At 36.4% G+C, this 14586-nt stretch overlaps 1 protein-coding gene across 1 annotated transcript in view; it reads left to right on the plus strand.

Moving 5' to 3' along the window:
* Positions 1 to 10582, plus strand: part of gfra2b (GDNF family receptor alpha 2b) — a 113639-nt gene extending 103057 nt beyond the window's left edge. The window contains exons 8-9 of the mRNA XM_056253247.1: positions 8522 to 8572; positions 9173 to 10582. Coding sequence (XP_056109222.1) covers positions 8522 to 8572; positions 9173 to 9325 — 204 coding nt within the window. The 3' untranslated portion in view covers positions 9326 to 10582. The remainder of the gene's footprint in view (positions 1 to 8521; positions 8573 to 9172) is intronic.
* The last annotated feature ends 4004 nt before the right edge of the window (positions 10583 to 14586 follow it).

A 14586-nucleotide genomic window follows, 5' to 3' on the forward strand; every position in this document is an offset into this window, starting at 1 on the left:
GGTTTGGCTGCATTTCACGTGTAAAATTACGCGTCAGAACGCCCTCTGGGTGTGCCGATAGTCTGAATCCCATATAGAATCAAGCCAATTCATTGGCTGATGGCGCGGGCGCCGCCTCGACGCACTTACGTCGTCATATTATGTTGTCGCGCGCGCGCCATCTGCTCCTCAGATTTCTCTGCCGAAAAAGGAAGCTGGTCGGCAGCGCAAGGAGCTTGGCAGCGTCCCGTTCCCTATTGAGAGATATGTTACACCAGTAACCAGCAGAGATGGGGACTCGAGTTTGAGACTCGGACTCGAGTGCGACTTAAGTCCCACACACAGTGACTTCAGACTCGACTTGAGACTCGTCCTCGAAAGACTTCAGACTCGACTCGGACTCGAGCTGCGGGACTCGTGAACAATGTTTATTTTTAGGAAACGTCTGATGAGCTCGCTGTTACCCCCCTCCCTCCGTTACCTATAACCTGCCTACGTAACCACGTACTACGTGGCCTATTGCTGGCAGCGCGCGCGCGACCATGAGAGGATAACAAACAAAAAGTTCGACTGCACCGGCCGCTGCTGTGCCATTCATCGTTAGCTTTAGGTTCAAAAACTTCAAACAAGACGCGCTCAAAAGAAGCGCTCAATGCAAATTATGCAGTATCACGATAAAAGATTCTGGCTCAACTACATCTAATTTTATCAGGCGTCTGAAAACGCACCCTGATAGGTGAGTAAACATGTTTAGCTCAGCATTGACCATCTACCGTTAGCTTGCTTATTGCTTTAGCTACCTAACGTTACGGGAGGTTAACTCCGATTGTCTTCCTTATGAAATATGAATGAGCGATTGTTTAATTGCCAAACTTGTGGTGGTCGATTAACGTAATGTTAATCATTTACGTGCCGCTGGCTGCCCGTTGTCTACAAACAGGTTACAGGATTATTGTTGTTTATGTAACGTTACAGTTTCATTTAGTTATAACGTTACACTGGTTTGAGAGTCTGGGATGTGTTGACTTACAGTATAACGTTAAGCTATGATTAGTTGCATAGGCAGTGCAGCCAGAAGAAGCCAGAAATGTTTTGTGGCCCATACCTAGTGAGTGTGTTAAGAGAAGAGAAGGTTAACCAGTCTGATCTCACCCTTTGGATTTTTTTATTTCTAAACATTTTGTTCTTAACAAGTTAACGTTACATGCCATAAGTTGGTCAGTTGCTTCACATTTACACTAAAGATTTTGAGCATTTGAATGTTTTGGAAGTGCACTGTAGTGTTAATTTCATTTGGACGCAATAGTTTATTTGCATTTAGCTACACTGATATTTTGCACTAAATAGGAGTGTGTCAATTTTAGTGTTGTGAGTTATATCATTTTCTATATTTGGTCTTATGTCTTGGAATGTTCAAGCTACAAGGCAAAATAAAGAAATTAACTAGGTCCTAAAAGTAAAGCATTCTTGGTGTTTTTGTCATGTTGCAATAGCCTGTTTACACTGCTTATATACCAAAATCAAAGCTGATACTGTATGCTAATAGATAAAGGAGTCATAATAACATATGGTACCACTTTATTTTGATAGTCCACTTTATACATTCGACTAACTATAAGTAACTTTGCAGCTGCATGTCAACTAACTCTCATTAGAGTATTAGTAGGCTTAATATCTGCTAATTATGTATTATAATATCTTATTTTGTTGGTTCCCCAACAGATATTCTACTGACTATAAGTAACTTGGCAACTACAAGTCAACTTGTTCTCCAAACCCGAACCCACATCATAACCTGACAGTCTACTAATACTCTAATGAGAGTTAGTTGACATGTAGTTGAAAATGTACATGGTTAGTAGAATGTCTAAAGTGGACTATCGAAATAAAGTGTAACCTAACATATTACATGCTTCGAATTCCTTATATAAAGTTATGCAGTGTTCTAAGCAACCTGGATGGGTCGCTGTACGTGATGCAACACTTATAACCACAAGAGACTTGAGACTTGACTTGGACTCTAGCTCAAAGACTTGAGACTTGACTTGGACTTTAGCTCAGAGACTTGAGACTTGACTTGGACTCTAGCTCAGAGACTTGAGACTTGACTTGGACTCTAGCTCAGAGACTTGTGAGCATCTCTGGTAACCAGAGATGTTCTCTTTCATAGGTTCACTCAACGCTGCGTAGCTTAGAAGCAGTGGATTTGTAGGCTGCTGTATCACGTGCCGTTTAAACTGACGCGCTACAGCGATCTGTCACATTTCAAAGAGCCAAAACGTTATTTATTGTGTGAATCTCGTAAAAATATTGACAGAATCTGACAGCTGTGGATTTGTTCCATATCAAAAGTAACCTTCTCTGTCTTGTCTGTCAGTGTCCTCTTTGTCCGCGATTTTTCTGTGTGAAAAGGGTCATTTGCGTGAGTCTCACGGTCAATGCGTGAGAGTTGGCAGCTCTGCCTGCTAGTAATCTCTATTAATCTCCAGTAGTATTACATTGTTTGATACAATATTGTTTCATTTGATATTATGTAAATATGAATTTTTATTTTATATTGGTTTTATTATTACCATATGTTACTTGTATTTACAGTATATTGTTTAAAGATTTAAGTTAATATTGTGTCCAGTTTGGCCCTGTAAATTAAAGGGTATTATTTTTTGATAAAGTGTGTGCGGTTTCATTTTCTTAAGTACCGATTTAAGAACCGTTTAAGCACCGGAACCGTTTAAAAAATACCGAGTAGGTAATGGAATCGGATAAAACCCAAACGATACCCAACCCTAGTTAGGACCCACACAGAGCACAAGGAGAGCACCCCCTGCTGGCCTCACTAATTTTATATTTATAGAATTAAATTGTTTATAGAAAAAATAAAAATTCATGTTCATGGTGATCTTGTAGTTTTTCTTTCTTTCTATAGCAAATTTTGATGTGTGGTGAGAGAGAGACAGGCACAGGTTATAATCACCTAGTAGAAATCAGGAAAATGTTTGCAGTACTACAGATGTTTGCAGTATGTCAATTATATGACAAATTATGGTACCAACTGGTGGAAAACAGTAAAAAGTAAATATTTTACCCCAAGGCTTGGTAATGACAGGGTATTTGAATAGAAATTATGATTTTATGATATTATGACAGTGGGTTCAAAAATGGATATTTGAATGGGTTCAAATAGGACCAAATTTGTCCTTAACGCGCTATGTGTGATTTTTTTCCAAAATCTTACATATCACAAAAAAATAAAAATGCACCAAAAATAATGTTGCTGCTAATCTTTGACATATTCAAGACTATGATAATCCAAAGTCAAGGTTTTCACTTTGCATTTAGTATATGGAAAATAATTGCATTTTTGTGTTTTTTCCTCTTATACAAATTGATGGTATCGCCACCAAAACTGGTATTTAAAGGGTTAAAATCCTGAAATTAAATAAATATTTGGTAGTTATGATGAGGACTGATGCTGGTTAAAAGATTTAACTCAGTAAAAGTGGAAAATAATATATAATATTTTAGGTAATGTTTAATATGTGGCCATTTTTGTCCCTTAACGCACTAAGAGGGATTTTTTTTTTTAAATCTGACATAACACAAAATCTTTAAATGCACCAGAAATAATGTTGCCGCTAATCTTTGACATATTCAAGACTGTGATAATCCAAAGCTAAAGTTTTCTCTTTGCATTTAGTGTATGGAAAATAATTACATTTTTGTGTTTTTTCCTCTTATACAAATTGATGGTATCGCCACCAAAACTGGTATTTAAAGGGTTAAAATCCTGAAATTAAATAAATATTTGGTAGTTATGATGAGGACTGATGCTGGTTAAAAGATTTAACTCAGTAAAAGTGGAAAATAATAATAATATATAATATTTTAGGCAATGTTTAATATGTGGCCATTTTTGTCCCTTAACGCGCTAAGAGGGATTTTTTTTTAAAAATCTGACATAACACAAAATCTTTAAATGCACCAGAAATAATGTTGCCCCTAATCTTTGACATATTCAAGACTGTGATAATCCAAAGCTAAAGTTTTCTCTTTCCATTTAGTGTATGGAAAATAATTAAATTTTTGTGTTTTTTCCTCTTATACAAATTGATGGTATCGCCACCAAAACTGGTATTTAAAGGGTTAAAATCCTGAAATTAAATAAATATTTGGTAGTTATGATGAGGACTGATGCTGGTTAAAAGATTTAACTTGGTAAAAGTGGAAAATAATAATAATATATAATATTTTAGGCAATGTTTAATATGTGGCCATTTTTGTCCATTAATGCACTCAACGGCGTAAAAAATCTAATGCAGCACAAGGGTTAAAGGTTGTGTGCAGTTTTTGATTCTAAAATACTTATAAGCTATTTGTAGGTTTATTTCACTACAAAACTGTAAACTGTTGTGCTGAGGTGTTTTCAACACTGGTTTTGTTTGTTTGAGAATCCCGACCAGCCTAGCACAGCAACAGCTCAACCAATGGTGTGGGTTTGGGGCGGGGCTATCTGATTGTCTAGCCAATTACAGACAGCGGGAGTGTTCAGGAAATTATTATTATTGCCAATTTTGGTTATAAAGTTCCCAAGTCTACGGTTTTACCACGGAATTGGGATACTTTTAAAACTGTATTTACTCTACCCAATTTAGGGTCTACCAATGATACAACCATGCTAGATTATATTTTTGTGAGGGGCACTGGTGTAAAGATGTACTATATGACATGGACCAAAGAGAAAGTAGCATCAGAACAAGATCTTAAAATTGTAAATAGTTTATTTTCAAATAGCTAAAAAATAAAGGAGTATCACCTACACCAAAAGATTTTGTTCACCAGCTGTCAGTCTTAAGGTAATGTGAAGAGTACAGTGATTTTTAGTGATTATGAAGTATTTTATGTATTTCAATATGTATTTTAGGTATGTCAGTAGCATAGTTTGAGTTTCGGCATTTGAGCTAGTTTAATTGGTCATTGGGCTAGTTGGCTAATGTGTTGTTGTTATTATTATGCTTAGGCCATGTGTCCACCAAAGTGTTTTTAGCTAGCTCTTCTGAAAACGCTTAGCTGGGGGCGCTTGAGAGCTCTTCTACGGCACAGCGGTTTATTTTTTTCAGTTGAGGGTCTGTGGTTATCATGATACGGAATATCCACTGAAGTGTTACTAGTATCTGATTTTGTAGATTGTTTGTTTCTGAATATAAAAATGTTGACATGTAAAGTACTTGCTCTGGCTCTTGTTTAATGATTTTTGTTCCATTGTTGTGCTTGTTGTCATCTGTTGTCGTTGTACAAGCAGGATGTGACAATTGGTCGGTGTGGTATTTGTACCCCCCTCCTTCACTTTGATTGGACGGCTGGGAAAAAGTGACATGCAGCCCTCAGCATAGAATAGACGTTCAGTGCTTCATTGAAAAAATACACTGGCCATAGGAAAAATGCTTTGGTGGACACACAGCCTTATGCTAGTAGTATAGAAATCACGCAGTTTGCTTTTGCTTCCCTCAGCCTTTGCTTTTTGCATTTTTAGTCAGCGTAATGGGCAGTAGTGCTTGTATTTATGCCCATGCAGGGGAAAAAAAAGCCTCCATTCAATTAGGATAGTCCTGTGAGTGTCACATACTGACATTAAAATTCCTCTGAATGTCAAGATTAGTGCTAAAACCTGCTTTGTGTATGTACAAAATCAAAACACAGAAATTCCATTAAACCCTGCTTAAATATATAGGCCAAAGATTGGGGACACCAACTATACAATCATTATAAAGCAGAATTCCACTTTTTCCCTGTTTTACCTGAATATATGCAGAGTGTCTAGTGGAAGGTAAAACAATTTTGTATAATTCAATATGTAGGTGAATAATTCATAAACTAAGAGCATTTGTCAGCTCATGCAGTCCCATTCGGCATGGCTGTCCACACCAACGAGGTCTGTAATTCCTTGAGAAAGTTGTCTGCCATGGCATAATGCACATGCTCATGAAATATTGAGCCTTGATGCTAGGATGTAAGATTAAGGTTTGAATCTGGCCCATGTCATGTCCATATCCCATTTTACCCTTCTCTCTTCTCTAGATGTTATGTTGATTGTCGCATTGATCTAAAGGATGTTAATATGATTTCGCTTGCATACAGGAAGCTATGTAACCCTATGCAAATGAGTGATGTCATCAAAACACTTATTTGTCAGCTAATCCAAGTTTGAAAGGGGCTGCATTATAGAGATATGGCTTTGTGTGACCACTTCCATCATATCGTGCCTTGCAGTTCTGTCCTAAGTCCTGAGGATTCAGTTATAAGCCCCTGGGTACTGAAGAAAATGACTGTACTCTCTCATCCATGCTGAAACAAATTATGAAAACTCCACAGACAGAAATATCATGTAGTCACACAGGAAATAACTCTTTTAATTTATGTCTCTGGCAATTGTCATAGGAGGCCACAGTCAATCTGTGAAAAGTGGTATCTGACATTGGTGCTCATATCTGCTCGATTACTTGGCGCGTTCACAAGTATGTTGAACTTGTGCTTTTAGTAAAAAATGTGCGAGTATGGAATGTGTTGATTGAATATGCAACTGTACTCAAGAATGTCAAGACTGTGATTATTTGTGTCTCTCATTGAAAAACTCCAGCTTTTCGTAAAAACAAGGGGAAAACACACATCCATTTCCATAATGGTTGAATTTGCATTTTATATCATGATATTAGTTTGTGATGAACACAAAGTCCAATTTGGATATTTTAGGGTGGATATTGTAAGGCATAAAACGTTTTGCAGACAACAGATTTACTGTTTCAAGATCGATTTACTTAATACTTGTTCTGTCAGAATCTCTTTTCAAATGCTATTCCAACCTTGGCAACTTTTTATTTAGAAAAAGAGAATTGGTATAGTTGCATAGAAAGTATGCATGTTTGTGCTGAATAGAATGACAATAGGTGCCTTCATAAATACAGGCTTTCCATAAATTGAACTGTATTTTTTTGTGTTTAGAGGTCATGCATGAACAGGACCAATTGTCAGTATATAGAAAAGCATTTGAAAAAACATGATTATCTACACTGAAGAAAGAAACGTCATCAAATTGTGCAGATGCAGAAACAAAAGAGCTGCTTTCTATCCGAACAGATAAATAAATTAGTTGACAGAGTACTGGAATTGTTTGAGATTCTATATGACAAAATACCCAGCCTCCTTTGGGAACAAGATACTGCTGTATACAAAAGACCAAAAGCACATGACGTGAGTTTAACGGCATGTTGTTGCTTATATTGTTACACAAGAGTAGATCAAGAGCACAAGTGCCTGGATACACTGGATTACAGGTGGTGGTTGAATATTATGCAGGTTTTGCGAAAGAAATAGTGGCCGCAAAATGGCTCCAGATGTTAAGTGAATTCGCCATGGAATGTTTACAGATGGGCACAAAAGGAAATTCATGTTTTCTGAGATTAATCCATTTCTCGATGTAGCCTGGGATTTGACTGTGGTGTTAAATAGGGCACTGAAACTATCAGTTATTAATCTTGCTTATTAATCTCACCACGCCTATTAAAGTTCTGCTTGGGTTTCTGTTTGTTTGCTTTTTTTCAACAGTGTTGTTAATCCTCTGAAGTCAGTGTTTTATCTTAAAAAGTAACTTTATTCATTGATTTCATGCTCTTTCTTTCTTTCTTTCTTTCTTTCTTTCTTTCTTTCTTTCTTTCTTTCTTTCTTTCTTTCTTTCTTTCTTTCTTTCTCAAGCTCTAAAAACGGCTTGTTTCTTGTGGGAAAAGCAATTCAAAGAATCAATCAAGCAAACCATTTTGCGATTTTTCCATTAAGCTTAATTATGGGTTTGCAGTTGTTGTTTTTTCTCACAAAGACAGGAGATGTTACGTTTATGATTGTCTTGTAGTTAACGAACTAACTAGCTGAGAAGTTCTTGAACATGTTAAGTGCACGACTGTTTCCAATATCCAATGCATTTATTCTGCCTCATGGCATGTAAAAAACCCACCTGCTAAAAACACCTTGATATGAGTGACATTTCGCACAGAAGTGACACTTACAAAGTGAATCCTTCTAACAAGATTGGTCACATAATTTCCATCTTCACAATCAACTGATTTCTGAATATTTAAAGGGAACGTTTGAAATGTCTTCACCCCCATCTGTCATTGGTCAACCAAACAGATAGTCCCACCTGTAACTCGCGTTATTGGTTGAGACGGTGTTGTTATATTGAGCTTGTTGAGATGCTCAAACATTATGATTTCACAGCGCCACAGTGTTTACTTTTCAGGGGAATCAAATAGCTTACTCACAGTCTCTCTCTATTAAGCCAGGATAGAAGTATTGTAACATCCAAAAATGACACAATTTACTTTAACATCCCTATTACACCGTTCCACTACAGCTTAGAGTATGTCTTGGGTAATTATGTTGGTTCATGATGGGTTGATGGATGTTGGGCAGCCAGACACAATCATCATTGACCAGTGCTGTATTGAGGTAATGGATGCAATTCTAAGAATATTAATTATTTCTATTTTCACAGGACAGTGAGCAGAAATGTTCTCCTTCTAACAGTTTTGATTGTGCTGACGAGGTAAGAAATAAGAAATGTAATAAATCATAACATCATTTTGTTGTTCCTACTTTGTTCTACCTACGTATTTTGGGTAAATTATCAAATGGACATTTATTTATTTTTAAATGGAAATCATATTATTTTTATCACAATCATAACTAAGTGACCATAATTTCATTTTCTTTCATTTTGTCATGATGCTGCACTTCTAACATGAAAAAATGGAAATGTATTGCATATATTCCTTTTTTCTTTCTCTCAATTAACATTTCTTGGCAATTTGGTTGCACTTTCCAGCTTCTAGTCTTGTAATATCTCTTTAACTAAATAAGGCATAACTTTAATGGCATCATGCTGCAGGATGTGAATTCATTCAGGAAAAACAACAACAGCAAGTCATTGTCACTGTATAAATAATGAAGTTAAAATAAATAAAGTTTAAATACCTGCATATTTCTGAATGTCTCCTCTATGCTTTTATAGAAATACCTCTTAAATTACAGCACAAACCAATGAATTTTTTAAACGTTACTGAGTACATAAAGGAACAGGAATTACCCGTAATCTGAATACTTGAACAAAGCATATAACCAAAAAAAGCTTGTAATATTTCTACAGAATGTGGTGAACCCCAATATGGAGGGATCCATTGACTCGGTGGGCTCTCACCAGGCTGACAACAACAGAGCCAGACATTCATCTGTGACTTCAATCAGTGTTTCTGCCGCCACACTGACACTGGCCTTTGCACTGGTCAATCAGGTTCTGTAAACACAACCTGACTCTACAACACCAGGAAGCATCTGAAGGATTCTTCTGACCTCAATCAAAGAACTTCTCTAAACTGACATTGATCTTTCTCTCTCTCTCTTAGTGTGTGTGTATGTGTGTATCACACGCCATCTTTAAAAACCAGTCGAAACAAAAAACAACAAATCCCTAAAAGGAGCTTCAAAAAGACTAAATACCACTGCCCCCATCCAAGAGAAAGGGAGGAACCACCAGCGTTGTTGAGAAGCTGACAGGGAACACAGAGAACTTCTATAATCTTCTTCTCTTGCCAGGAGAAAAGTAGCCCACTATGTTCTCTCATATTATGATGGACAGATGATTGAGGACATGCTGTAAATTGCAGCCGGGCGATCATGTGACCCATTGATGAACTCTCTCTGTATATTTACCTAGAGATATAAAGTAACCATTATAAAAACATCACTATTCGCTATCCCCCGCGCACATCAGTACAAAATTGCTCACTGCCTTGATCATTACCAAATAATTGTATGTAAATGTTTCTTTTGTTCAAAGAAAAAAAATATATATTGATGAAATCTCAATTTGTGCTCTTTTTAATTTCTCAAATTCGTTTACAGCGAACTACAAGGATTCATCAGCGACACATTTGGAACAAACAATTTGGCTAGACTTGGTCCATACTGCCCTGTGTAAAATGTGTATAATGATGTTTGTAAGTATATGAGATTCTTTGAGAAAATGTCAAGCTTTTTTTTCCTGTTTTATCTCTAAAGAACCTTTAGCATGTGCTGGAAAGCCGAGAGACGTGGGGAACATGAAAAAAGGTGGAGAGCCACGTGAAACGTATCACCATGGAGAGCCGTCAGTGCCAATGATGTTCGTCTTAGGCTGTTATTATGTGTAATCATTTCTTTCTTGCCAAAAGACTTGGATTATATTCAAAGAAAAGTGCTCCAGGGAGAGTGGAACAAAAGATCCATTTGCGGAGAGGGTCAATTGTTGGTGTATTTTATAGTGTGCAATCTATCGTGTGGCCTTACTTTTTTGTCTTTGCTCTGTTCCTCTCTCTTATGTAATGGTTTCAGACCATACCACTTGCAGATTTGCCACCAAGTCCGACTGAGATGATTTTAGACGTTCAAAAATAGCAGCTCCTATGACTCAAAAACGTCTTGGTTTATTTGTGATGCTTTAAAATTGAGGCAAGATGGAGGCTCAAGAATGTGTCAGAAATATTTGTTTAAATCTGAATAAAAACATCCTAGTAATGTCTCGAAGAGTCATGACTGTAGCATTTATTGTAGAATTAAGGTAGGTCAGAGTGATTATATGGAATACGTTTTGAAAAGCTTTGTTTAACCTAAAATTACATATTTAAAGTCAACATGAAATGAGAATTGACCCCGTTTAACATTATTCTAAAGAGAGAGAAAAATCCAACCAACTTGCTTTTCGTCTGAAAGTATTTTTCTAGTGATGTCACTAAGACCATGTGCACATGAGTTCACACTTACATATAATTTAATATAGTATACAATGTGTGTATTTGGCGTGCTGTCCGAGAAGAGGGCTCTGAGCTTGGAATTTGGCCCGAACCCAGAGCACTCTCCCCCCAATCCCTGGCTGGGATAGGAATAATCGAGAGTGAGGAGTTGGGGTGGAGGAGGGATGCTGGAAACAGCGTTGTGGAACGGAGGTAATTCGGCTCTTTATATAAGCCTCCTCTGGCTCTGATTGGGTAGATTATGTGAACGTGCTCGTCCCGAACATTGTTAATAAAATATCATATAGAGTTCAACAGTTCCTGCCGACTTTTTCAATTGCCTTTATTCTGGCAGTATTTTTTCCATAAGCAGTTTTAAAAAGTATTTGTTGGTTAAAAGTGCTGTATGTAATTTTTATTTGTTGTAAAAAAGCATAAAACTAATAATATATTTGCCGAGATTTAGGACACTCAATTATTCTACTTTGAAATGTGCATTCCGTGTCGGAATGTCTGTTTTTGTTTTGGTATGTGTGATCCAGCTCACTGCCAATTTAACCAATAATATTTCGACACCACAGATTCCCAGTTGGTGGAAAATACAGCGTATTGCAGCCATGGAAGCCAGAAAACGAACTGGGTCAGGGATCGCGGATTCTATCTGTCCTAAAAAGCCTCTGCAATAAAAATATTACAAATGTTGCAAATTAGCTAATCAACTTTCAGTGTAAGGCTAGTCGCTTTCCATTGTCAATTGCATTCATTCCTGTTGCGTGTCCTCAATCTGGCAAGGATGGGGCGGGGGGAAACAACCCTCTCCAACATTTTGAATTATGACTGCCAATATTACATACTACACCTTTAAATGCCATGAACCAAACCAGCTATGAGGTGAATCACAACAAACTTTGATTTGAAACAAAAAAAAGTGGTCCAAAATTGTCCAAAAAGACAAAGGTACAAGATGGCTTTAATAAGGAAAAGAACTAAAATCCCATGGAGTATTATGATTAGAGGAGATTTTGCTGCTGAATCATAGGTAATGTAGATTTTAACCAGGAATTTCACTGTTAATTATAATAATAATAAAAAAAAGTTACAATAATCCACGCTGATGGCTTCAACAAAAACATAGATCATTGATTAACAACCTTGTAGCTTACAATAGGTCTGTATTTAACCATTCTTGTAAAAAATCAATTCATTTATGGAGAAAATAAATGGGATTGTGTTGGATCATTTTAACCCATAGCAACCTTGCATTCATTATGGCTCCATTCTGGTATGTAATGCCTACTTTTCACAATCCAAACAAGTCCTAACCAGCCTTTTTTTCCCCTTTGAACATCCAGTTTTACTTTAAAATACATCACATTAATGTGGCAAAATGGGTTGCATTTCACATTCACTTTAAATGTTTTTTTTGTTTTTTTTTAAAGACTGTCGCTCTGTAAAAACAGCTGTAAAAAACAACAAAAAAAAAAACCCACCACTGCCCCCCAGAAATCTGCTCAAGGTCTGATGATAATCCTTGGCAGTTATGAATGGAATCAACACACAAACACATGGGTGTTGTCACCGCGAGATGTTTGCTGCCAAAGTGCTTGCCAGCTGTAGCAATTCAGCTGCTTTTATTATTGTATGATGCTTTGGCTTATCTGCTGCTGGAGCAAAATGGGGTATTTTTCTTCTCTAAGATCATTAATGCATTTTAACATACTAATTTGTCATTTAGCTTACACTTTTAGCCAAAGTGACACAAATGCTCGACCAACAAATGCTCGACCAACACATTGCAGCCACACTGTCCAGTTAACAACATGTGTTCACTGAGAATGCAACAATGAATTATTATTGAGACAGTCGCTCTGGGGTTGAATGGGGGTTAAATGTCTTGTTCAAGAGCACAATTTTGACATTTCAAGTTACCAGCCCAGACTTCAACCACTAGGACTGCATATCCACCAACTTAAGTATAATATATACCCATGAGATGCTGCACATATTTATCTATTTCCTGTTTGCCATCTTGATGTCCTTCATCAGTGAGTTTCCATCTGCTCCACTTCCTCCATCATCCAGCCATCACATGTCTATCTCTCTTCACTAATTTGTCTCAAAACATGACAGCTAATTAATATGTTCTATAGGCCCACATCTGCTGTTCAACTACAAGGGGAGTTTAGAACTAGATCCTTATGCCAGTAAAACTATATAATCTTTTTCCATTTAAGACCCTTTTCATTACACATTAACAACAATTTTTGACCCCCCACTGTATGTAATCAACAGAATAAATATTTAAAGATTAACCATTAAACTCAGATCGATTCATACCGTCTTACTCTTATGACTTGAATACACATTTTTAACAGTCCAGTCTAAGGAAAATGAAAACTAATAATGCTTTTCCTTAACTTCCTGTGCAAATCTGCCTTCCATCGGTTGTAATCACATAAGCATGCAGGTATGTGTGCACTCATCCATTTAGTTTCCATTCAGCCATAAGGACTGGGTGGATCAGTTACTGATTCATGACAAAAATTGTAGTTAGTAGGCTACCATCCATTACATTACATATTCAAGGTAATATAATCAGACTACTTTTGGATTACTTTTAGATTATTTTTGACCTAACTCGTTTATCAAATTGATGCGAGTACAATGATCTTGTACCATATTGATATAAAAATAGAGAGAAAGAAAATATATAATTTTTTTCTTATCAACAACATGAAGTGCATTATATATTACATTACGTCAGAATTTTTCAGACTGGGGTTCGTGATGGAACTGCAGGAGTTTGTGAATTTAATGAAAAGCTATTAAATCAGGCGAAGAACCATATTTGGTAACTTAATCGATACTTCACAATGGCGTTTACATGCCTTTCCGTGAGCTCGTATATATGCACATGGATTTCTCCCAGCCAACCAACGGACCTCAGAATACGTTACAGATAGTGACACCCAGGTGACACCACGGCATCTGACCAATCAGCCCTGAGCATTTCAAACTTAAGCGTTATTCTGGAATTTGTGAAGTAACACTTACGGATTTATGCCTCTACCTACTCCCACAAATATGGAAATAGCATCGAAACGAACAATGGTAAGTTATGAAACTCACACATTATATGGTTGAATAGTTGTGTTAAATGATGAGATGGATGTTGTTTGCGTAGGATTTCTAGAAATTAGTGAACGTTGTGGCATGAAAAATGGTATGATAATATATGGTATCATAGTTCAGGTAAGACTAGCGCAAGTGACAGGATGTCCATTTTTAGACATATGCCCGATGCGTAGTAGCTAAAGGTATTTTTATTTTTTTTACAAATAATGTATTATAACATAGGACAATAGTGCATTGAATGTTGCCACAGGTTTGTATAACATTATACCGTGATCCAGTGGGAAAATTAATCTATTTATTGAAATGATCAAGCCATAAATAGTGAAATATGTGTCATTTTGGTCAGTTTTATGACTTTTGATATATTGATATATAGCCATTTATTGAAATTATCAAGCCATAAATAGTGAAATGTTTAACTTATAAAGTTTTTATTATTATTATGATTATTACTACTAACCCAGTTTATATTATTATGGCATATATTGGTGATTATTTTTTTCATGTGAGCCTTAGTTATTACTGCAAAAATAAGTGGTAACACCAGTACTTAGTGCTATTTTTCACTTATTATATATTTACAATTTATATGTCAATATTCTTTGTTTTGCATTTTTCTTATGCAATAGATGTCAGCCTCATGATTGCCTGGATCATG

Source organism: Rhinichthys klamathensis, unplaced genomic scaffold (assembly GCF_029890125.1).
Source record: "Rhinichthys klamathensis goyatoka isolate OS25496 unplaced genomic scaffold, OSU_Roscu_1.1 h1tg000104l_1, whole genome shotgun sequence".
Lineage (NCBI taxonomy): Eukaryota > Metazoa > Chordata > Actinopteri > Cypriniformes > Leuciscidae > Rhinichthys > Rhinichthys klamathensis.